The 24662-nt window shown below is 41.7% G+C and overlaps 3 protein-coding genes across 13 annotated transcripts in view; 1 reads left to right on the top strand and 2 right to left on the bottom strand.

Annotated features, from left to right (window-relative positions):
- Positions 1-202: 202 nt before the first annotated feature.
- On the bottom strand, positions 203-3441 carry LOC148317964 (uncharacterized). The gene is made up of 4 exons (XM_088282352.1): positions 2970-3441; positions 2644-2737; positions 1151-1530; positions 203-269 (listed from the first exon to the last, which is right to left on the bottom strand). The coding sequence occupies exons 1-4, from the start codon at positions 3122-3124 to the stop codon at positions 257-259; spliced, it is 642 nt and encodes a 213-aa protein (XP_088138478.1). The 5' UTR covers positions 3125-3441; the 3' UTR covers positions 203-256.
- A 1958-nt stretch (positions 3442-5399) lies between these two features.
- thtpa (thiamine triphosphatase) lies at positions 5400-17520 on the bottom strand. 8 transcript variants are annotated; one of them, XM_088282478.1, is made up of 6 exons: positions 17442-17486; positions 17283-17369; positions 15898-15967; positions 13756-14301; positions 11203-11242; positions 5400-9472 (listed from the first exon to the last, which is right to left on the bottom strand). In XM_088282478.1, exons 2-5 carry the CDS (start codon positions 17352-17354, stop codon positions 11223-11225), a joined length of 708 nt encoding a protein of 235 aa, XP_088138604.1. In that variant the 5' UTR covers positions 17355-17369; positions 17442-17486; the 3' UTR covers positions 5400-9472; positions 11203-11222. The 8 variants fall into 8 exon arrangements, with proteins under 8 accessions (XP_088138604.1, XP_088138598.1, XP_088138596.1 ...); XM_088282472.1 differs by lacking the exons at positions 11203-11242; positions 17283-17369 and adding an exon at positions 15100-15146 and having other exon boundaries at positions 17417-17520; XM_088282470.1 differs by lacking the exon at positions 11203-11242 and having other exon boundaries at positions 17442-17478.
- A 684-nt stretch (positions 17521-18204) lies between these two features.
- The window catches only part of zfhx2 (zinc finger homeobox 2), a 44294-nt gene continuing 37836 nt past the window's right edge, over positions 18205-24662 (top strand). For 2 of the 4 annotated variants that reach the window (XM_088282466.1, XM_088282469.1), the window contains exon 1: positions 18205-18354. In XM_088282466.1, coding sequence (XP_088138592.1) covers positions 18349-18354 — 6 coding nt within the window. In that variant the 5' untranslated portion in view covers positions 18205-18348. The other 2 variants (XM_088282467.1, XM_088282468.1) reach the window with 2 other exon arrangements.

The following is a 24662-nucleotide window of genomic DNA, read 5'->3' as shown; positions in this document are numbered from 1 at the left end:
AATAAAAAAGGGTAAAGGGAAAAAACACACGAAAAAGGCTCAATAGTGAGCCACGCTGCTGTAAACAGGCAGCCACTCGCGCGGCGCCGGAACCGGAAATGTAATTTTAGGTCATCGCTGCCTGTGCTGTCCTCCACAACATCTGCCTTGGAGTGGGAGACCTCATGGCCTCGGAGGACGAAGGGGAAGAGGAGGCTGCTGTGGAAGAGGTGGCTGACACAGTCGCTGGAGTGCAGTGGAGGGACCACCTGTCTGCTCAGGTGTCTGCCCTGGAGGAGGTACCAGAGGACCACGAGTATATTTAGGTATTTAAATACTTTTAACTGCACAATGGTATTTGAGCAATCATCCCATCAAATATGCCACAAAATAATCTTTAACTGAATCATCAAACAGCACAGCCACACAAACATGGCAAAATATCAGAAGATGGAAAAATAGATTCATATACAATGTAATGAATGGTTAATAAATCTATCCCATCTTTTGTAGTGACATGGCAGCCATCTATTGCCCCAACCATCCCTGCAAACCCCCACGTAATGGATGATGTAGTGGACACTGCAACCGGTATGATGCCCCACTTCAAGTCGCGAGAGGAAGATCAGGACTCTTGCTCGTGCCCCATCCATGTCATGGGTCCTGGAACAAAGGTTCCATCCATGCTCCAAATGAGTTCCTGCTCAGGCGAAAATTGGCAAAACAGCACTGACACACTCAGGTTTATCCTGCAACAGTTATGAACTGGGAAATGTTTTTTTATTTTCTGTGAATAGTTACTGTGAATTATAATGTACTAAATGTATGTCTTGTTTGTCCACCAGTTTTTCAATAAATTAAGTTTGGAAGCAAAACAGACATGGTGGAGTCTTCATATTATTGTAAAAGTTTTGGTCTTTCACAAACCTGGGCTTTTTCACTTTTGTCTGAAGAAGCTGATCTCAAGATGTGACTGGGATACGAACTAGTTCATCTGTTTTAAAAGTACCCCGGTTATTGTTTACTCTTAAATGAATGTTATCTAAATTTCAGTCTTGAACACCAAGCATATTTCACTCATTTTTTATTTTGATCTATCATCTTTTCCATCAAACTGAAAAACCTTTCAAATGTCTCCCTCCTCTCAGTTGCCCTTCCCTCCTCTGCCAACCTCTGTCTCTCCAATTCCTGTCTCCGCATTGCCAAGTCGAGTCTGTATAGTTTGATCATTTCATCCTCTCTCCTTCGCTTTCTCCCTCTCGGTCGTTGCTCCGGCTGTTGGCCTCGCTCTTCTTCTTCTTCTACGACTTCTTCTTCTTCCTCCTCCTCCTCCTCCTCCTCTTGCGTCACCCTGGCCCGACTTGGCCCTGGGAGTTCTTCAGGGATGGCCTGACTTGGCCATGGTCTTTCCTCAGGGATGGAGGCAATTAGGACAGGGGGGGTGATGGACGGTCTCTGTCCGAGCACTCCATCCATGAGGTCGAACCAGGGCCAAGTATCGGCAGTAGCTCTCCCTGCCACCCCTTCGCCAGTGCCTGGGTTTTTGCAATCCTTTATATGAAAAGAAGCAAAAAGATAAAACAATTATATCTTCATTTTCACACACAAGAAAAAGAAATGTGGACTTCCATACTTTATACTTCATTTTTAAATTATCCCATTTTTTTTTGCCTGCAGGGGCGTCACTTTGCCCTGCAGCTCAAGCTTTTCAACGATGATCCTGTATTAAATAAATAAAAATGCATGCCAAAATAAAGGATGAAAAAATGGGTAAAAAAGATGCAAACATTAGTCAGAAATCCTGGTGTTATGGGTAACATGCAGATTTATGCACTTCAGTACATTAGTTCATGACCGTTTCAGTGCGTTTTATCATGTTAATGTGGAGGGTGATTCGTATATTATTCATTAATATCAGTAATTGGGGAGCACATTGCAGGAGGTACATGGAATTTATACAGGGCACATTCTGTGCTAGGATAAACAGCTGCGTGTTAGCGCAAATCTAATTCAAACACAAATGGCTGATGAATGGAAACTAAAATTGCTATAGTGTGTCAGGGATTGCCGGTCGGCGAGGAGGGGGAGGACCCAAAATGCGAGGAAGCAGGGCAAAGGGTAAACTAAAGGGAATTTATTAAAGTAATCAAACGAGGACAAACAACGTGGCGTGAACAAACAAACGGGGCAGGGTGCAAAATAACAAAGACAAACTAAACGTGACTAAACTGGGTCAAGGACAAGGAACAACGATAGTGAACAAATACTGAGGTACGTGAACGAGAGCAAGAACGAGATCGGGAAGCGTCCGTGACAGTCCTGGTATGGAGTAATGTTCCGACGCTGAGCTGTCGGCAAGGGGTAGTTAAATAGTCCATTGATTAGGGGAGCAGATGGGAGTCAGGTGTGTGATTGTTAACGGGGGCAGGTGTGTGGCTGACGAGGATGAGTGCTGAGGGGAAACGCCCCGAAAACAAGCAAAACAATAACACAAAAGCATGGAACGAAAAAACAATAACAAAAACCTGTCATGCCCGACGCGGATCATGACATAGTGGGTCTCGCCATTCTTATGCGTTTTCTTTTTGATATTTTGAGTTTAAATGGATGGAAATAAGACAATAACCCGTCAAATATTTTTCCCGATAGTAATTGTATTTTTACCTCCATGCTGTGGCTGCGGAGAACTTGGCCCCCGTAAAGAGGCTGTCGTACTACCCGCGCAGCTTGATCAGCCGCGCGGTCATCTCCTTGCTCCCTAAAACATAAGGGAAAGATTAAATAAAATAATGCCAACATGCAGAAATAAGACAATTCAAATGTTTCAGCCGTACCTCCTATGCAATAGTTCTTAGAGCTACCTTCGTTATATTTGGCCGATATCGCAACTAATAAAATTATCTTAATCTGGAGCTAAATATCCAAACATTGCTGCCCAATATTTCTCATGAGTGATGTTTTAATATTGCATATAAATAACTTATACTTACATCTGAAAGTGCACTCCGATGAGGCGGAACACGTGGCTTCGGTAGTTTGCATCTTGCGAGTGTAGAACGGCGTAGAAGAAGAGCGAGGCTTTTAAGGCTGCGAAAGTTGCATGCTCGTAGCCTTCACTCAGGGCCCGTTTCCATGGAGTTTCCATTATAAGGCTAGTACTCGGAGGCCGCGTGAATTTGGACACCGGCGTAAGCGTTCTTGTCGCACCGGAAGTGACGTCTTCTGTCCGCCATATTGGACATCGAAGGACGCAGCCTAATTATTTGTACGTAGCTATCGAGCCTGTCCAAATTCACCACGGGTTATGCGGTCCATATAAGGCTACATGAGGAGGAGCCTTCTTAGGCTTCGAGGACCCAGCCTGCGAACTGGCCTTCGGAGGTCGCAGCCTGTTAATTTGGACACGGCCATAGTGTTGTCCTAAAGGCTGAGGGGTAGACCTTGCAGCCGTGTCTTCCCCATCGGAAGGGCACGGGAGCAAGTGTAACTCTGTCTCTTCCTCGGCCATTCTCTAAGCGTATTCGATAGCCCGCCTTGCTGTTCTCAAGTTGTAGGAGCGGAGCTGCCTATTTCAGAAGCCTTCCCGTGCACTTTGGGATAGGGATGTACTACAGCTCCTGGTACTCAGCGTCGCCTTTTGTGCGCTGCTTCTTTCCACACAGGACTATCAGCTTTGAGCGTGTCACCTGTCCACGACAGCTGATTTCCTTTACTAGACAGTGGGACGTTTTCTAGATTTGAACATAGTTACTATACCTTAACTTGGTCAAAAATCCATTCAGTCTGAAGAAAAGGTTCAAAATTAATCCAAGGCAAAAAGGGAAAAATCTAAATTAATCCAAGTGCAAAAATGGAAAAATCAAAATTAATCCAAGTGCAAAAATGGAAAAATTCAAAAATCCTTCTGCGATGAAAAAAACTATCAACCTATCTGGTCGATCCTCCAAATCTGTTCAAAAAGGTGAAAAGGAAAGGATAGGGAAGGGCGATAGGAAGGGCGCCTGTTTTGGCTAACACGGGTAAGGTGTCAGCTATCAAGGCAAAAGGGAAATAAATGTCGCGAGGCACTCCGCAATATGACAATAAAGAATAAGGCAATTGAAACAAAAATGGAAATCGAAGATATCCTACAAAAGTGATAGGTAAACGTATCCAACAAGGAACGCCTAAATAACACAAAACGTAGTTTATCATCAAAAAGGTTCAAGGAATCGCCTCTCTACTCCGCTGAGTAGTTCAACTGTAATCTCCTTCACTATTCTGGCACAAATTTGACTCTCTGTCAGTTGCTCCTTAGTTTTGTCGCTCAAATTGAGGACCCCCCCACTCTCCTTCCAGTGGGTGACCCTATCTCTAGGCCCAGCCCCCTCCTTCTGCGAGCGGTCCGCGGCTCGCGCTGCAAGAGACACGATCAGTATCTTCACTGTCGACCAGAGCAGTAGGTCGCAGTGTAGCCTTTTACACTCACACTAGAGTGCGTATTCTTATGGGGTGCTGGCCTCCGTATGTCGGACACAATTAGCACTATCTTTCCACTACACAAGTCCCCTTTAGACCTGCAAATAAAAAGTACTTTTCCAAGAAACACTATTCTTCAAAGTGACTAATTCTGCATCCTCTCAGGATCGTCTGACATGACAATTCATCAGCGAGTACCGTTCTCCAAGTGTTATGCCCAATACTTAGCAAAACGCCTATTCGGGTTCCTTAAGGACCCCTGATCGATCCAGATATTTGTAATACATCAATCAGTCAAGCCCCACGTTGGCGCCACATGTCAGATTCCGCTTACCCGGGGGGAGACCAATCGGGATTGTGGGTCCCCAGGCCGGCTCTCCGTCCAACGGGTCAGAGGCGGCCGGGAAGCGTGAGAAGGGCTCGGGGCGAAGAGAGGGACGAGCTCGTTTTACGGAGTCACCCCCTTCGCAGAGCCCCGTCTCCGCCGCGCGACCTTTTTATTTATTTTTAAGCCGGCGTCGAGGCGAACTCGCCTCGGTTCGCTAACTGCCCTGTATTATTTGTTTTTTATATCTACTCGCGTAGATTTATTTTTACCATTTACGGAGCCAATCCGGTCCTCCGTCGCTCGCGGGGCCACAGATGAGTAACCGTGCAGAATCGGGAGCTCCGCGATCCGACCACTCCGTTTTTACGGCAGCTTTGCCTCAGGGAATCTTGTTGCATTTGTTATTGACCTAGTGGGTTTTCGACGTCCTTGTTAGGACCGCGCGGATTTGTTTTTTTATTTACGTTGTCTATTCTAAAGCCGGAGTAAACTTTTCTTGTTGTTGGTTTTATTTCATTAGGTCGTTGGTACAAAAGGGGGTCCCTCCGATGGGGAGGGGGTCCCCGGCCGTTCGTTCGAATGTGAAGGGTCGAGTGGTGCGAATGAATCAAATCATAAGGATGACAAAGATAGGTTTTAGAATCGAAAATATTACAAGATTTTATTTAGGAACACAAGGGATCGTGTGACATACATCCAGTAAGTATCTTCACATTTCGAACCCGCCAGACGCGGGATACAAAAAAGGACAAACCCGACGGTATCACAGAGTCCCCGCGGTCACGATCGCTAATAAGACGTTCATGAAAACGAAAAGAAAGAAAAGATAGCAAAAATGGGTTCAAAGCGAATAAAAGAATTTTAAATCATCATTCATCGAGTCGAGTTCAATGAGTGAGCCTCCTGAGAGTGATCAGTTCCCGAAGTGCCCGGGGTTCGAATTAGCGATAAGGCAAAATAGGGGGGAAAAAACAGAAATAACTTTGGCCAAATCGACTAGGCTCTCTGTATTTACTTAAGTGCTGTTGGAATTTAGCTTTATATCAATGTTAGAATTTAACTTTAACCCAATGAAAACTCAAATTAGTAATCTGACTCCAATTTGCGACCTTACCCAACTCTCACTCATCCAACAATATGCGCGCTCGTTCTGCAATAGAAAGGTATCAGGAAGCCGGCATTTTCACGCACAAGTGGGTTTATTCCCAATACACAGATTTCTACATGGCACCTGGGTCTCGGGTCCCTCTCAATACAACTCTACACCTCTCCTGCCACCAGCGAATGTACTCTCCGAGTTGCCCAGTAATGATTCATACTATACAATACGCAAATGGAACAGAGACAAAGGCATCATGGCATTATTCTATTGGCTATGTGTATCCTGCAGTTAACTTTAGCTTGCTCTCATTGGTCTTTCTTCTCCCGCCGAATCCCGTGGTGGATCCTCCTGGTTGTGCTATCCCCCGATGGCCGCTCCTTCATCCACTGCTCCCGGAGTCATCTCGTCTCGCTCAGCACCGTCTGCTTCTAAAACATTCCATTCTTGCACAACCCCCGCAACCAGTTTCGCTCCACCAGTCACACTTTCAGCATTTTACAATATCACATTTTCATACACTGTATGCACCAACATCTAATGAACTATGTTAAGCTCAAACTCTTATATTCCTTTAATAGTCAAATGTATGAAATCCTTTAAGTGTAACCGAAGTTTAGACCATGCTAATGACAAGACCCTCAGGAGAGGAATGCAGGAAGATTGGATCACAGCTGCACCACAGGAGGTGTGAACGAGACCCCTCTGAAACAATGGACTTCACAAAAGTGGCTCCTAGCAGTCTACCCTTTGTTCTGTTTAGATTGACTGCCATGATTACATTATCCTTTAGTGCGCATCACTTATGTTATTTCTTCGGTTTCGTTACCTTATTGGGGTTAAGCCTTTTTAGTGGTGTCCAATCGATAGAGGAAAAGTAAAACTCATCCCGCCGAGGGACCAGAGTCCGAGGCGAGAGAGGGTGGAATAAAGCATAAGTCCCGAAAAAAGGGGAAAAATGCACAAAAATAGAATCCTCTGTCAAAGTGTCCCCATGAAATGCGAAAAGAAAGCCCTTTGTGCCTCTCGGGCGAGGTTTATATAGCCCTGCTTGCCTCAAAGTTTCCATTACTCATAGTCACGAGTGGAAAGTCCCACTAACTCATAGCTGGTTAAGTGTTTTTCCATTCCCTTGCCACTAACCAGGGCGTTGACTTGTTTTTCTCTGATCCTCTCAGCTCACTAGTTAAACTTTTCCAATGTAATACAATGCAGATCAATACATTGGAAACATAATATACATGTTGTTACATTCTCTCTTTGCAATCAACAGGTTATTAAACTTTGTTCATTTCTTCTTCATCATGTGTCATCATTAGAGAGTAATAATGTACACAGGTTATGTTCATACACAAAGCAGTTTCAAAGGAAAGCCATTTTATACATTATGGCTAAATATGTAACTTGATTATTCTTTCAAAGGTTGCATGTTGTTTGTACAAAACATCATAAAAGCAATAATCATTCCAACATCAGAACAACTAGTCATCCTGACTAACAGTCTAACTATTCAGCGAGCCATCCTGACCAACTAGGGGTTTTCCCCTGTGAGTCACTCTGACTAGCTGTCCAACTATGCAGCGAGTCACTCTGGCCAGCCGTCTAAGTTAACTAGGGGTTTCCCCCCAATCTATTCGTGTCGTGTGATTCATCGTAAGTCATGTGTTGAACATAACAAAACATTGTGAGGCATTGGCTTTGGTATGTGTATGTTTTAACTACTTTTACTTTTATCAATAACAATTACATTGGATAACAATGACTTTGGTACATGTAACTATTATTTACTAATAATAAGACCCCCGTCTGAGCTGGCATGACCGGACTAGGCTGAATCGGCGTGCCATCGGTACTGTCGACCTCTAGTGTCTATTCTAGAGAATTGTTTGTCAAGGCTAAATTTAGTGACCTTTCTACTAGTGATGGGTAGATGAGGCATCCTGTATCGCAGAGGTCCTCAACCCTGCTCCTCGAGGGCCGGTATCCTGTAGGTTTTCCAATTCTCCCAACTGCAACACAGCTGATTCAAATGATCAGATAATCAGCAAGGTCTACAAAAGGTAGATAACGATCGTTCAGGTGTGTTGCAGCAGGAAAAGCTGGAAAACGGGCAGGACACCGGCCCTCAAGGAATAGGATTGAAGACCACTGCTGTATCGTTTCGACACAGTGACACAATGTATTGACACTGTGTTGACACTGTGTTGCTGAATACTGACACCTGGTGGACTTGCAGGAAACATTTGACAGGGTCATCTGACACTGATCTGTCAAACTAATTTTATCCAATTCCATTGATTAGCGACGTGATGTGTTTTTATATATCCTATTTCGTATTACTTTCCATCGCACTAATTATTCTCTTATCTAATTTATATATTTAACTGAATTATTGTTGTATTGCACTGGAGAGGGGAGCTCTCTAATCTCGTTGCACACTTGAGTACAATGACAAAGGGATTTCTGATTCTGATTAGGCATTTGCTTTCACATTATTTTTACATACACGCAATTTCATAAAAAAAATCTTTGATATTTGAGACGCCGTTGATAAATTAAGAGAACATCTGTCTGAATGCCCAAGTAAAAGTATTGTGAATGACAATGGACTCATTGTAATTAAAGATTTTTATTCAAAAAAATTAGTTTCTCCAGCGTTTTGTTATTCAGTCTATTTCTTTTTTTGAGGCAATTTCCCCTGCCTTTGAGAAGATCTTCTCACAAGGCACTGAAGAGGCCGGTGTGCACAACGCCTGTGTGGCTAATATAAATCGGTGAGGGAACGTTGTCTCCATGGACTTCCAGTATAAGAGCGGGTCTTCCGTACGTGCAACGTGTCCTGCTGACATATAGCGCTGCACCTCTGAGTGCGCATCAACAGTGACGTCTTCCATCTTGCGGATCTTTAACGCAAAGTAATGCGCCAATAACTCGATGCTTGTTTTGAGCGTCCATCCTGTTGACAGATGCGCTTCCTTATGAACACAGTTTGCCGCGCGACCGCTGTGTCGACACGATTCTGGTAGTGGTCACGTGACTTTCTCAAAGCAGTACGCGCACCGACACGGGGTTTGCCCTGGAAGCTCGGCGCGCGCATCGACGCCTCGGTGTCGTTGGACCCATCACTACTTTCTACTAGGTCTTAGCCCAATTCATATCATATTATCTCCTATATGTTCCATCACTTTGCCTGACAAGGCGCGTCACTCGACAACATATATATATTATATTATATATAAATATATATCTTATATTATATATAATATATATATATTATATATAATATATTTTGTAAAAAAAAATGTGTTTTAGAACACAGGAGCAAAAGGATTCCAATTACATAAGCAAAACATTGGGCTTTTACAGTGTGAGCTTCTTGTAAATAACAAAAGATACAAGCGGAAAAAAAAACGTCTTCCTTAGGATGTACTTAAATTATAATCAACAATAGAATAATTGCACTGTGTATGATTTATCATCACTGCAAAGTTGTCTCGCCCTGGTCGTCTACAAAATGTGTTCACTCAGTAGTCTTGCATAATGCTCTGGGGAGTTTCTTTGAAGATAAACGGACACTTTGCCATCAACTACCTGATCTCCAGTCACACCTGTGAAGAAAAAGGAAATCAATTAATCTTTGAAGACAGGAATTGTGAAATGCGGGTTAATAGAAAAAGAAGAGGAAACCACAGAACCTAGAGCTGAAAGTGGCAACTTAGAATTTTGGGACAATGAAAGGAAAACCGAGGGAGCCAATGACTTTAAAAGTTGGAGATAGGTGGAAATATTGGGTGTCAGACTAGGTGGAAAGGCAGTAAGGCTTGAAGTTTAGGGGTTTGAACTTTTTTACCATGTTTGAGTTCGGAAGAGAGTGGAGGTTATGTGAATGTAAGAGTTCCAGAGAATCCCAGTTATCTTTGGCCAGTCGGCAGGGTACACCCTAAACTGGTTGCCAGCCAATCGCAATGGCGTCAACGAGCAATCGAATCCTAATGAAGTGTCAGTACATGTGCCGGCGCAGTTGACTGAATGTGTTGATGCTTCATGGGGCTTCATCTAACCATCCATCTTCTGTCCCGCTTCTCCTCACTAGGGTCGCGGGGGATGCTGGAGTCTATCCCAGCTGTCTTTGGGCAGTAGGCGGGGGACACCTTGAACTGGTTTCCAGACAATTGCAGGGCACACAGAGACGAACAACCATCCGCGCTCACACTCAAACCTAGGGGCAATTTAAAGTGTCCAATCAACCTGCTATGCATGTTTTTGGAATGTGGGAGGAAACCGGAATACCCAGAGGAAACCCACGCAAGCACGGGGAGAACATGCAAACTCCACACAGGATGGCCGGAGCCGGGATTGAACCCACACCCGATGCTGTCTCTCACTGTGAGGCCATTGTGCTAACCAGTCGGGCCACCGTGCCGCCCTCATCTAACCACCACTAAGTAATTAGTGGTTATGCCCCCATAGTGTCATGAGCTATCTTTTGTTGATTTGGTTTTGATTTGATTTTGTCATGTTTTCCTTGTGTACCTTTAGTCCGTAATTGTGCTCATCTAGACGGACCCTTTTATTTACCAATCAGCTCCCACAGCTGCATGTGTCTTGTCCAGGTGTCTCAAGCTGTCCCGCCAGTTGCTTGTATTTAAGTTTTCTGGTTTATTTCTGTGTCGGTTGTCCGCATTAGGGTCAATGGTGAGCCTATTCCATCTTAATTCTTGGGCAAGAGGTGGCTACACAATGGAATGGTCGCCACCCAATTGTAGAGAACATATATATATATATATATATATGTGTGTGTGTGTGTAAATATAGTATTCTTTTTACCGTTGTGCAATCAGAAGATGCGTGAGATGGTCTCAGATACACTGCTTTACATTTTCATCATTTAAGCTTGAACACTGCGAGAGTGTGACACTAGGGTTGCATAGTACCAGGTACCAAAACTAAAAAAGTACGACGATACCTCGCCGTCAGAAATGATACAATACCATGTTATTATACTAACTATATTTTCAATCGTGACTTCCCTAAAAAAAGCAACATGGGTGTCTGTCATAACAACAAAAGTGTAACATGTAGCTTCTGTTTGATTTATTCATTTTTAGCGGTTAAACATTTTCTCATCATGTAGTTTCAACATAACAGGCAAAATCCTTAAATCTACATGATTGCTTTATGTCAATGCAACCTAATGGGTTTAGATAGGACTCACATATGCAATACCTCTCCAGTGCAGAATGTGGCAGTAACGTGCAACAGACCCTTTTCCTCAGGTAAAAATTCGCACCATTGTGTAAAGAAGACCCAAGACAGAAAGTGCTGACATTTCACTCACGCCAATTGAATCCGCTTGCGTCAATCAATAATTAAACCATCTATGGGAAGAAATATCTAAATCAGTAAGTTCATTTTCACTTTTTATTCTCTGTGATGTTTATTTTTGTTTTGGAAAATTATTTCAGATTTATGTCCACTAGTTTTAGCATAGTGTTATTGCCTTTTAGCTAAACCTAAGTATAGCTAAAAGGCAACAGCACAAGCTGTCACCTGTAAAATAGGAAGTAATTTTATTGGGACTAAGGTACATGAATTTGTTGTTGACATGCCTGTAAAAATAACTCTTGAATTACATCTTAGGTTAAAAACGACTGAAGCCAACGCGGTCATGTTCAGTTTAACTGCAAAACAAGAGTTGATCATTATGTCTTAACATCCCAGCACGAGTGTATAATAGGCAAGTACTACTAGCCCAGTGGTTCTCAAATAGTGGGGCGCAATGCGATGCTGAGGGGGGCGCGTGTTACCCTGAGAAACATGCTTTTTTTCCCGCCGTAGTACGGCTGAACGATGTATGGTTTTGGAACTGAAATTGCAATCTCAGACAACGGAAATTTGAGATCGTCAAAGCTGCGCTTTGCAATCTCAGACAACGCAAATTTGAGATCCTCAAAGCTGCGCTTTGTGCCCCTGGTTCACGCAGTAGGTCTTGCAGTACTGATTAAAAAAAAAAGCGTTGCCCTGTCGCTCGTTGTCCCGGAAGTAATTTCTTTCGCCGCTACTTGAATACTAGCCGCCAAGCTATCTTGCGTTGCAGCAGTATGTTTATTTATATTATATCTAAGTCCGTGCACAGCAGCAGCAACAACGAGCTGCGCGATGACAAATAAACAACCGAGCTGACAAGAAGCGTTCTAAACGAGTCGGCGAACGAGGCGGCGCTAAGCGTGTTAATCGCTAAAATGAATTACAGAGTAATAAGTGCTTCGATGTACGCTCGACTTTTAACAGAAGCGTTTGGGCGAAGAGCCAGCAGCTATGAACAGAAATGTTGTATTCCAACCATTACGTATAGAAACATAAAATAAGACGACGGCTACGTTAGCAATTTAGCAGACGCTCTCAGAACGGAAAGCGGTGACGTCACCACGACGAAGAGGTTTGACGTCAATCATATTGTAGCGTCTTTAAAAGACCACGTCAGAATTCCATTCAGTTCTCGACTTTTTATTCTTACAGAAAACGGCTCTGTTGGCCGTAACCGATCAAACACCAGGCAACTCGTTCCGTCATTTTCAACGGGTCTCTCTCTCTCTCTCGCCCACTCGCACTTACACAACTCCTGTCCAGTGAGTTGCGCGATGCATTCACAGAAATCGGACACAACACAACTCAGACAAACACAAATGTCAACACGAGAACAGACACCAGAAAACCCAATTCGTTACAGTATAGTAAACATTTGTCATCTCATCAATATTTGCACCGCAGAGTACTGAGTTTCGAGATCCTCTCAATAATAGTTCTCAAAATTATATTTCTTATCAATTTAGCTTTGCTAAGGGACATTTTAATGACATAATCTAACATCAATATACAATGAACATGTACATTCGTACTAAATGTAAAAAAAAATGGTGGTGAGGGGGCGTGACAGAAAATAATTGAGAACCACTGTACTAGCCTCGTAGTTTATAAAATCACATCTTTGTTAACTAGCCTGCCAAAAGTATAGCTCAGGTGAGAGTGTATTTGTTTCACTTAATTTCCTGTTTGGTGTCAGTTGCAGTGAGTTTATCATGCGTGTTCATGTTTGGCTTATGATCATTTACATTAAACCTTCAGGTCGAATGTACAACGTGCTACATATCAGCATGTTAGTAGAATAACTGGTAAAGTTTTTCAAGATTTGATTTGGTGAAATATTACAATTTAAATGTCATTTAAAATGTTTATTAATGGTTGAACTTGCTTTTGTGCTAAGGTAACTGCAGGATTCAAGAGGATCACAACAGTTAGTTTGGTGTCAAAGTTCTTCTCTGGACTGGATCGTTGCTTGATAAGGATGCTTGGCAAATAAGGTGGCGCTCAAGGAAGAAAGATTAAGAGCATGATGGTTCCCATATCCCAGGTATGGTAATGGAAATTGCCTGTCAAACCTCAACATTTTGGGGAAAAAAAGATTTAAACATTTTAAGACAACTTAAATTACACCAATTTTTTATAATTATGTGAAAAACACTGATGACATAAATATAAAACAACTAATGATTGCGAGCCCTTCATAACCTCGAAACAACACGTCAGGTCCATTTTGAACCATGAACCCGCGATACAGTTAATACATTGCGAGCCCTTCATAACCTCGAAACAACACGTCAGGTCCATTTTGAACCATGAACCCGCGATACAGTTAATACAGGTTTGAAGATGGTAACAAGTTGACCCAATAACAGATCAATTCTAATTCCACACATGATTTGAATGTTGTCTAGTAATACGAGTGAATCCAAGGTTGACACCTACAGGGAATAAATTAGGTTGCACTAATTTTACAGTTAACACAATAATTCAGATGTAATTAGATATCAAATTTCAGCTCATATCTCACCAAGCTTCGTTGCAGTTCTTTCAATCTTGTCCAGGGCAGCCTGCATATCTCCTCCCTCCGGTATGAGGACCTCTATCTCTCCTACACTGTAGCCAAAGTCTGCTTCATCTAGATCTACGTGCACGCCATCCTCTTCCAAAGTGAATGTCCGCCTCACTGTGTTAAACTCTGCAAAGCATACCAGATTCATCGCACTTGCCCAACACTCTTCTAGCATATAGTTAATCTCTGCTTTGCCAAGACCATGGTGATCAGTTAATGTCTGACAGCATTCAGTCATGGAAAACTTGTTTTCACCGGTGTCTTTTAGAATCTCCTTCAGCTTCAGATGAATAGTAACCACATCCGTTATCTCTTTGTAGCGAGTACATAGTGTGGCTGTTTTTGTTAGTTCTCCTTGTGTCTCTTCTTCCCCTCTGACTGTTGCAGCGGGACACTTGAGCTCCCAGCATCCTTTGCGTTGACGCAGCCACACGTCTCTTAAAGTGAGGTCAAATTGTGGGGTGTCAAAATATCGGTCCCGGAACTGGTACTGACTGGCACACACTAAATATAAAAGGGAGAAAGAGATAAACAATTGATTCTGATTAAAACTGAAAATGTCATTATTGTAGTATCATCTACACACCTCATTAAAAGGAAGCGTCCCATTTCTTGTCCTGCTGAAATCAGCCCATTTTTAAGGCCCTCTTTTATGCAAGTAAACCAACCATGACCCCCATTTGCTATAAGTATGTGAAAAATGGCTTTTCATTATCATGACGACCTGTGGCAGCTGGTCATACAATGTACAATGCATATGTATACATGGTGAATGGAGGCATTAACCAAATACTCACACAAAAAAAACCTCTCCCACAACGCCCACAAAGTCTATTACTATTTCACTGAACAATGAAGTGGCGCTTATGAGAAGCAAACGCTGTTATCTAGCGAACATTTGCAAATTTGAGGTAAGCTTGACTCACCGTATTTTGAGTAATGAATCTATTTTTAGAATACTCACGTTGTTTTTTTTTAACGCAATTGACCTTGATGCATAGTTAGACCTATAGCAACGCCCTAACAACGAAACTGCTTTTGTTCGGCAATCGCCGGTATTCTTCTGGAATTACGTCACATGAAGAACCATGAGCTTCCAGCCGCCATTGAAATGCATTGCTTATTGTCCAGTGAGATGCTCAACTGACATTGTTTTTGCATTTTTCAGCAAATGCCTCGGCGCTGTGAGTCGATGCAATGTTCGCATTCTGGGAAGCTTCTGAGTACGCCCACCCCCCCCCCCCCCAAAAAAAATTCATTTTAGAGAAATTAGGAAATAAATGATGACTTGAAAATACCTACTTTTAATGAAGAATTTGGCCACACCCCTTTCCGCTCTCTTCATGTCTCTGAGGGAATTACGAACGGACCGATTACATACACTCCAGTGGAAATCATGCAGGCTGCAGAGTAAGGAGCTAATTTTGTTGCGCTAACGCCTTTTGATTTTGAAGATAATTGTTGCTCTTCGCCGTGCCCTTGTCCTACTATTAGCCGGAGAGGAGAGGGGATAAAAATCCATGCCTGCCTCCTGCCAGGCACCGTCTGCCTCCTGAGAATTGACACAACTTTAGCTTAGCTAAATGTCCGAAATATAACCAGTCAGGGTTTGTGTGCACATTCTTGCACTTGTCTACTTCAGCTTGTGTAATTGGAGAATCAATCGGCACAGTATTTTTGATTTTGTGCAGGTGATCACATGAGCTCACGTTTGATGTCAATAAATTCAAACTCTTGTGCAGAACGTTTTTATAACTTTCACAGGTTGAAGTGGACAAGAGTAGTAAAGCATTTGAATTTTGGTGATCGGTCACCGTTTTAGACAACAGAACTAACAATACAAAGCAAGCAATATTACAATGCTTGCCTCTCTGCTGTATATAGACAGCTGAGACTGGAAAAAATAACAAGCCGAGCTCCAAAAGGGGGCGTGCCAATTTGTTGTAAATCGCATCACAAAAAGCCCTTAAATCACTAAAGTCTTTTAGGGGGGGGGATTTTTGTACTGATGTCATTTTTAACTGCAAACCCTTGTATAAAAGCCAACGTTAACGCCAATCAACCGTCCCTTTAAGTCAGACAAAAAGCAGTAAAACATACCTCCAATTTCTTCCAGAGTTTTCAGACTGTTGGCATTGCATACAAACTTTCTCTCCACTTCTATGCTCATCTGAAATTAAATGTATTGTATTCAGAACTTTGCATAATGACAAATTTATAAAAATTCACATCCAACCTGAAACGTGAAGTCATTATTGACTTTACCGTATGTATTGTTTTCCTGTTCCTCTTGTCCTACTTTAATTTAGAAATGACCTACTTCTGCACAAACACACCACGGGTAATACACCGGGGGTTGGAAAATGTGAAATTACATTCAGTGGAACACCAAATAGTTGAACTCTGGCATTCACGGAGTCACCGATCTGCTGATTTTTTGGGGAGGTGGGAATCCTCCCCCTTTTTTGCAGAAACTCCTGCTTATTCAAAGCTCAATGCTGCTTCTGCGAAGCAAACTAGCATGGCGGCAGCGTGCGTGTTATGTATGTCTAAAGAAGCCTCCACACACATACCACTTTCGTCATCGATTTTGCAATAAAATCAAATGCTTCATCAAATTTATAGGTCACTTTGTTTTAGCAGGCCTAATTTCCATAGTTGTTGCTGTCGGTTCGTTTTTCAGGAACGTAAAAAGGCCTACCCTAATTGCCGTTAAAAGGCAGAAGAAATTCCACCCTGTTCAGTCCAAGCCACTAACATCTGAAGAGATATCCTCCGACTTTTGACATTTTCTAAATAACGTGTGGGTTGCGCAGGATTATAAAGGCAAACTGCGCGCGGCATTGCCGCATTGATGTCTGCTCGGTTGCTGCCTGCGCATGTATAAAGAAGCCTTTATTGTTTTTACATTTTACAGTGGTTCACTTATTTTTACACTTTTAATATAATTAAAAATAATTTCCCTCGCAAAATGAATGCAGTTCTGTGTATGTATGTATGTATCAATCCAAATACTTTTTTTTTTTTTTTTAAATCCTGTACGGTTACAGTTAACAAAAGTGTGAACAGATTACTTCTATTTCCATTCTTTCCTGAATCACAATCAAATAAAAACTTGGCCAATGTGGTTCCTCTGGATACAGTTTGGCCTTTGTGGTTTCATGAATATTTACTCTGTTAGAATACAATGTGCAATGATTTTTCATCTAGCATGCATACAGTTAGTAAATGCACACTTTGAGAATATTCTAAAACACACCAGCTCGCTGAAAACACAAATATAATTTCTACATTATTACAGGATGGCTAAAATACACTTTATTAACTTACTGAAGGAAGTTAGGAAGAGAAAGAAAGAAGCAGAAAGACAGAAAGAAAAAAGAAGAAAACGTGGAAACAGTAATCCACGCTTAATACCACCAAAATTTAGAAAAATTCATCTCGGAAGCTTAAAGATTAATTAGTTATAAAGTGTAAATAATCACGTTTTCCTTTCGTGTTGTATTCGAACCCATAGCTGCTGCACCTGTCCCCGACAGATAGAACACGCTTGCCATTCAAATCCACGCTATCTGCAGATAGTTAAGCAAACCACCAACATAATCAATAGTATTCTTACACTGCATATCGAAACTCGCACACACCGTTCAAAGTCAAGTCGTTGACTTCCTACAGAAAATCGATCAAAACAGGAAGTGACGCCCAATTTCCGGAACCCCCCCCCCCGAACACGTCAGCAAGTCAAATTTGCACAGGCGCAATTAGGGACACCTATTAGGACTTTCAGGACCATCACCTCCTGTCTCATTAGCGCAGCAGCATGCAGATTGTACCTTTTTTTTAATTACACATATTTCCTCTGCACGGACGTGTGTTGGACACATTGGTTCTTTTGCCTTTAAATGAGACATAATTGACGCCAGTAGCGCTCAAATCGAGTGGTTATGTCTGTGTAATGTATCATTCATTAACTCGCTTTCGAACTTTTCTGATTAATATCAATTACTTTTATTTCCTTAACACTGGACTGCGATACTTTATTGATGCTTGTCTGTCTATCTTTTGTCTTGTATTAACAATGTAATATGTTTTGTACATTAAAAGTTCTATATAAAAAAACTTGCTTTAGAACTATTTGAACTGGGAGAATGGGGGCATCTTTGTATTTTTTAAGCTTTTAAACCTATTAGTGGATATGTCTTAACTTACAAAAGTAAGTAAAACACTAGCTTACGTTTATTAGTTATAATTAGTTTTGTTTTAAAAACCTGTATTTGTATTTTCGATTAATCTCTTATATTTGACGTTTACATAAGGGATTTGATGGCTGTGTGTGCGTGTCCGTGTCCCTTCTGAGTGTCAGCAATCAGCCTTGGGGGGAGCTCTGGTGTGTTTACTAGGGGAAGGAGAATGGAGGGGGGAGAGAGAGAGACGCCGAAAGAAGCAGAGAGAGGGAAGGTAGCCAACAAAACTTTTCACTTGTGAGGAACCCACAGAGGAACCCGTGTGCGTGTGCGCGTGCGTGTGCGCGTGCGTGCTGGAGCGGCGACCATGCAGGTAAAAACGAGAGGCATTTGCTAATTGCTTTGAACTTAATCAAAACGCCAATCGCGATCGGTTCGGACGGGGTGTTGAGGTTGGTGGTTGGCCTGCGAACTATAGAGGATCGAGCCACGGATTTTGCCATGAACTATAATGGCGATCCTTTTTGGAAATCTAACATTCAATTCCAAACTTTTTTTCTCTTGAGACCACCCCCATCGCCAAGGGAGGCGACGTATCAGCTTCAACTCGTCGCTTTTTCTTTTACTTCCCCTCCAAGAGTGCAATTCATCACACAAATTACGCTTTTGTAAATGTCACTTTAGGACGAGCATGTGTTGTACTGCGGGGGCTTAAAGGTACGGATCGGGAAGGGGAAGGCGGAGGGGGAGGGGGGCGCATCAAAAGGAGGTCTGGGGGAGGAGGGGAGGGGGAGTCGAGAGTGTTTTCGAGCACATCTCTAAGCTGAGAACGTTAGTGAATTAAATGCCTTTAGTCAGGCTAGGCCCCATTTTGAGCTGTCAAGCAAGCAAAGCAAGCACGCAGGAGGAGACGGACGGATCTCCAGTTAGATGCCCGACGGGTAAGAAGACGACTGAAATGCCGTGTTTTTGATAAGGAGTCAAACAAGGGAGAGCGTTTTAATGTCTAGGCGTGAAGTGGCCGAGGTTGGGAGCCACCTGGATCTTGCGGAGTCGAAAAGGGGGGGGTGAAGAGAAGGAGAGAGAGAAAACGAGAGACTCGCCCCGTTCGGAGCTTAATTATCTCGGCGTGCTAACTGTGCTAGCCTAGCGAAGTGACACGACTCGAACTCCCCGTTTCTTTGTTTTCGACCCCACTTGGACTCGCCTGGAGCCCTGCTGTGGTGTGTTTCTCTTACAGTTTCACTCAATGTATTTCGACTGCTATTTGATTGTTTTTTTTTAGTAAAGTAACCGGAAAGACCTCTGTTAGACGACGCTACTAGAGGGGGGGGGTAACATAGCTTGCTAGCTAATTGATTCGCTTCTCCGGCTGATTAGACTGCTATCTAATTAGTCTATTATTATCACGGAGTTGAAAATAAAGTTGCGTTTCAGCTTTTTAATCGAAAATTACGCCTTGTCGGACTTTTAAACACGAGGCGAGCTGATGTCTCCGAGTGTTATCTGGTCATATACCCCTGCTAGCGTGCTAATTGGCATGACGAGGAAGTGAGGAATTGTAGCTTTTGTCAATAGTTCATTCGCCACATTTAGGTTCATGTTCTATTTTACTCATTGGAAACTCTTTCTGTGCAGTTTAGTGTGATCAACTATTGTTAACCCCAGAAGAGACAACATGAAATATGTTTGGTCGTGCTATGAGCGTTGTAAAACAGACAGATACATCACAGCCCTCGGGAAAAAAGTTTGGCAGTTAAGTTTTGGTCTTGATTTTTGAAGTCCTTCAGTGTTTCTGAACCAAGCAACATATTTTACATACAAAGAACTCATCCTACAATTAAACTAAAAGGTGGCAAAATGTGTACTGAAATAATGTCTGGTGGTAGAAGAGCATTTCATTGTTTTGCCCGCCACTATATGTGCTGGCATAGGTGGATCAAAAAAGATAAGTAACTAGGTCAATTAGATTGTATTATTTTACACAGCTCACCTAATGTCACATTTTGGTTTGCTAGCACTGTCTTGTTTTAATTGACTAGTTTTATAAATCTGCCAGTAGTAATCAACAAATTGTAAAAATGATATCTTTCTTAGGGCTTCAGATCTTAAAGGTTTTCATGTGCGAAAACGGCCACAAATATGATTGCTAACACTCACCTATGTGGCAACTGATCTCTTAACCAGGCGCGCCCAGGATTGCTTCTATCAAATGCACAAAATATTCACACAGCTAATGGCATGTTTTGCATCTTTAAATACCGCATCTGTCAGGCAGGTACAAACCAGCATGCAAAGCGATGCCGTCTTATTAAAGGCGAAAAGAAAGGTGCTAAAGAGAACTCTTGTGTAAACATTTTTGAAATGCCAGAAACTTTATTGCAACAGATCATATATTCAGTAATGCAGATTTGGAGCTTCTAAATCAGGGGTGTCAAACTAATTTTTGTTATGGGCCACATCACATCATTGTTACGGTTTTCCTCAGAGGGCAGTCATGACTGTGAACTAGAGGTGTGCAATATGGGCAAAAATGTATATCCAAATACAGATAGTTTCATATCCAATAAAATATATGTCCCAGTATAATATTTTTACCGTTAGATTCTGGGAAATTAATGGCAGTTTCCTGGCATCTTATCAATGTTCATTGACCAAATACATATTTAATACAGACCACAAATTAAAATGAATCAAATATGAATACAAATAAAGTAACACTAATCTCCGGTGGTGAAATATCATCGAACATATCTGGTAGTATAACCACTTTTCACAAAATGCAGTGAAGTGCAAAGAATTAGAATTTTAGCCAGTAAATGTGCTGAAAAATGAACAGTTTCAGTGGTTGCATTTTATCTTTCTGCTGAATCTGGTGCAAACCTTTCCATGCCTTTTGATATTGATTAATGTATACTAAGCCATAGTGTATTGCCAACAACCTCACAATACAATGCATATATATACAGGGGTCACTATTCGATACATAATGCAATACATGTCTAGGCTGCAGCTATTAAATATTTTGGTATTCGGATATTCTACTGAAAATTCAAATAAAATAATCAGGTATTCGGATAAAAATGAAAAATGATTTTTCTTTTTGCTTGATTAAAGATAAAGAAGTAATAAAACATTTTCACTTAAAGAATGCCCAACTGGTTATAATTTTTCTATAATCAACGTGTTATATTAATTTAAACTATATATCACTCCCTATAAACCTGAGTGAGAATTTCGATAAATCTCTCCAAAAATTTGGGTCTATGAGATGATGTCTGCATCAAAGTATGCAGTAGGGCTGCCAAGATTTGTCGACCAATGATGACGTCGATGATCCAAATCGTTGACATTTAATTTTGGTCGTCGATGAGTCCTTTATTTATACATTTATTTTATATTTATTCATTTGACGCATTGCTTTTCTCTTGAAACAGCCTCGTCTTGCCCTTTTCCCTGCTGGCTGTATGCCCTGTGGAGCGCATGTGTGTAGGTCGCGGTGATCCGGCTCATCCTCTCAAGCATTTTGGGTAATGAGGGGGGTTTTCATGGCTAGCTGGTGTTAGCAACAGAGTGCTAAGATCACGGCACATTTCCCCCACAAATAATTAGGATGCAAACCTCCCTTTCATGGCAGCACAAAGGGGGTGTGCGATTATTGAGAAAGGAAGCACGTTGTGGCTGATGCCTTTTTTTTTTAAAAATTCCTGACACATTCAGTCGTGTCTGCAAGCTAGCTGCAGTCAGCACACACAGGTGTGTGTTTGATGTACACTGATACGATGTCCTTTTTGTTGCGCTAACATATTGTAGCGTCTAATATGGATTAAGGAGGCGTTAGTCTGCAAACGCGTGTTTTTTAACAACCAAAACACTTTGTGTATGCCTTGTTTGACAAAAGAAATATGATATAACGCTGTCACACGAACATCGTGATCGTTCACGAATAAATAGGAAATTCCAGTACTCAGTGACAAAATATGGCATATTTGCCAAAAGCCCTAACTGGCATCACATAAATGCATAACACTTATTTACGTTTGTTGTAATGTATTGCGCAGCAAACTCACGGTTTTTAACAACGAAAATAATGTGTGCATGCTGTTATTTGACACAGAAGCAGGAAGATCTCTCGCAAACGTGTGATGCGTTCTCAAACAACTGAGAAATTTCATTACTCAAAGTAACAAAATATGACATATTTGCCACAAGCCGTCGTTGGCATCACATAACAGTGAAGCGCATAATTAAGTTTGTTGCAATATACTCCATTATAATAATAAAAACATAACATTTCAACATTTATTTTTCCTGATGCATTGATTTTATGTAAACAAATTTACTACTATTTAATTACACATAGTGATGAAGAACAAACGTTAAATAAAAACAAAATTAAAAACCAATACAAGTGTTTATTCTATTTTTCTTTAGCGCCGTGCATTTTCCTATTTTACTCCTCAGATTTCACTACCTCCACACTTAAAACATGCTTGGTGACAAAAAAGAATAAAATTTGTTTACAAGTTTTTTTTTTATTTTTTTTTTTTTATAGATAGCTCCATAGTATTCATGCAACGCTGCATAGTGTATCGTTTTGGTTTCATTTTAAAATGCACTAAACGATTGCAGCCAGACCTTTTAAGAATCCAGCTGTAAACTAATTACGGTTGTATAAAAGAACCTGCTTGCTGGTGCAACATGTCATAATTTACATATGATCTGGTTAGTAGAATAATCGTGAATACTGTAGGTGATTAGTCGACTACCAAACTAATTGTTTGTGGCAGTCCTAGTGTGCAGAGCTATTTGGGTTTATTTACTTGTGCGCTGTCAGCCCTGCTAGTGCGACTAGGGCCGTACAATACATTTTCAGCATTATTAAAAATGTAAGGGCGGTGCATGCCTCACCAGTAAGGCTGGGCGATAAACTGAAATGTATTACAGTAACCGCCATCATTTTGCACATGTCGCTAAATTCAGTGTTTAAAAAAAAAAAAAAAGAAAAGTGTTTTCTGTCTACGGCTATGTTCGTGCCCCTTTAAGACGGATGCAGTGCGTGTAGTTACGTGACTCCACCCACCTGAACAAGAAAGAACACTGACGACGTGGTCGTAGCTCGTGATTGAAATCAAGAAGCGGCTGACACGGTTGAAGACGAAGTAACATTAGTTGAAGTTATTCCTGTTGCTTTTGTCTCGAAACGAAATTGGACACCCATCGTTTGGAAATGTTTTGTGTTCCGTAAAGACAATGTTTGAGGAAAAGAACGCGAACTAAAAAGCGCATCGTAAGCGGCAAAAACAGCGCGTCCAACCTTTTCTTTTTCGCCACCTACAAAACAACCATGCTGTTGACTTGGAACTTGAGCTAAAAGCTCAAAGTGAGAAGCAAGGTTCAACAAGTGACAACAGCCCATAACGGAGGCGACACCATACTAGAGAACGTCTCAGAGGTGGACGTGATAGCCTAGCACATAGCTAAAGATATAGCTCCTCTAGCTACAGTGGAGCGCACGAGCGCAAACTGTACTTCCCAATATGGACAACATCGGGACGAGAGCTTAGACATGTCAAGCATTTTGCATCCCTATCCGACTTGTGGTTGAGTCGCAACATGGATCCCTGTTTGAGCCAGTGTTGTTTTTGGCAGGCATTTTAGATTTAGTCTTTGTCTTAGTCATTTGGACGAAAATATTTCGTCATTCCTATCCGTGATAGTTTTAGTTTAGTTTTAGTCGCCGAAAAACCAAAAAGCTTTTATTCGGTTTTAGTCAACGAAAACGCCCAAAAAAAAAAAATTAGTCTAGTTTTTGGAAATTTATTAGACCAAAACTCAAAAAGGTTTTAGTCCGTTTTAGTTAAAAATAGGCAAACAAGGTTTCCACCCAATTGCAAAGACTTTCTGTTGGACTATTAAGGATTATGCATTACAAACCAATAACGTAACAGCGGAATCAATGCCCATTGCTCCAAAATAAGCCGAGAACCAATACGTTTTGTTTGGGAACTTTTGTGGTTTTATTTCACTTAAAGCAACTTAAAATAAAAACGTTTTAACAACATAGACTTGTAGTAGACTTGTTCTATAGTACACTAGCACAAGTACAAATTCTATCAAACATATGTCTTGTTTACTTGTACCAGCTTGCGGTTATCAGAGCGAAGTAGCCTTGCAAGTGTCACGTCATGGTCATGGTCCGTCAAAGGAACACGTGTCAGTGTGTGCGAGCCGAGACGAATGACCACAGACATGTTCGTGTTTTGTTGTGCCCGTTTGTGTGCGGTGCATGCGCCCTGCGTGCTGTCCCGGTTGTGGGCGTGCCCAAATGAGAGATAGGTTGCACTTCTTTGCAATGTTTTGAAAGACAGATTACATGTACTAGAGGAAGGGATGAATTTTGAGCGTCTGACAAACCACACGCTAACAATCTCGTCCCGTCTCGTCAATGAAAATTTCATGTACGTCACGTCAAATAACCTCGTTTAGCTCGTCATCGTCTCGTTAACGTCATGAAAAAAAAGGAGCGATAACAAAATATTTTTGTCATCGTCATCGTTGACAAAAACAACACTGATTTGAGCCTGACTGTGCAATACAGAGACGACCAGAGGCGACTGCGCACCAGAGTACTTGAGACGGCACATTTTCCTTATGATGCACACTTGTTTATTTGGCTTG

This window comes from Idiotropiscis lumnitzeri, chromosome 19 (genome assembly GCF_059441095.1).
Source record: "Idiotropiscis lumnitzeri isolate Australia: NSW breed Sydney's pygmy pipehorse chromosome 19, RoL_Ilum_1.0, whole genome shotgun sequence".
NCBI lineage: Eukaryota > Metazoa > Chordata > Actinopteri > Syngnathiformes > Syngnathidae > Idiotropiscis > Idiotropiscis lumnitzeri.
The sequence above is the reverse complement of the archived record's forward strand: the minus strand, read 5'-3'. Positions and strand labels throughout refer to the sequence as shown.

What these genes read in the sequence shown, in the direction of transcription:
- LOC148317964 (XM_088282352.1), bottom strand. Translation starts at nt 3,124, where the DNA reads ATGGAAACTCCATGGAAACGGGCCCTGAGTGAAGGCTACGAGCATGCA. An exon ending in ATCGGAGTGCACTTTCAGAT is followed by an intron (nt 2,738 to 2,969) that starts GTAAGTATAAGT and finishes CTTATGTTTTAG; the next exon opens with GGAGCAAGGAGATGACCGCG. An exon ending in TCCGCAGCCACAGCATGGAG is followed by an intron (nt 1,531 to 2,643) that starts GTAAAAATACAA and finishes TTTCATATAAAG; the next exon opens with GATTGCAAAAACCCAGGCAC.
- thtpa (XM_088282470.1), bottom strand. Translation starts at nt 17,354, where the DNA reads ATGGCAAGCGTGTTCTATCTGTCGGGGACAGGTGCAGCAGCTATGGGT. An exon ending in ATACAACACGAAAGGAAAAC is followed by an intron (nt 15,968 to 17,282) that starts GTGATTATTTAC and finishes ATTTAATTTCAG; the next exon opens with ATGAGCATAGAAGTGGAGAG. An exon ending in AACTCTGGAAGAAATTGGAG is followed by an intron (nt 14,302 to 15,897) that starts GTATGTTTTACT and finishes TTTTATATTTAG; the next exon opens with TGTGTGCCAGTCAGTACCAG.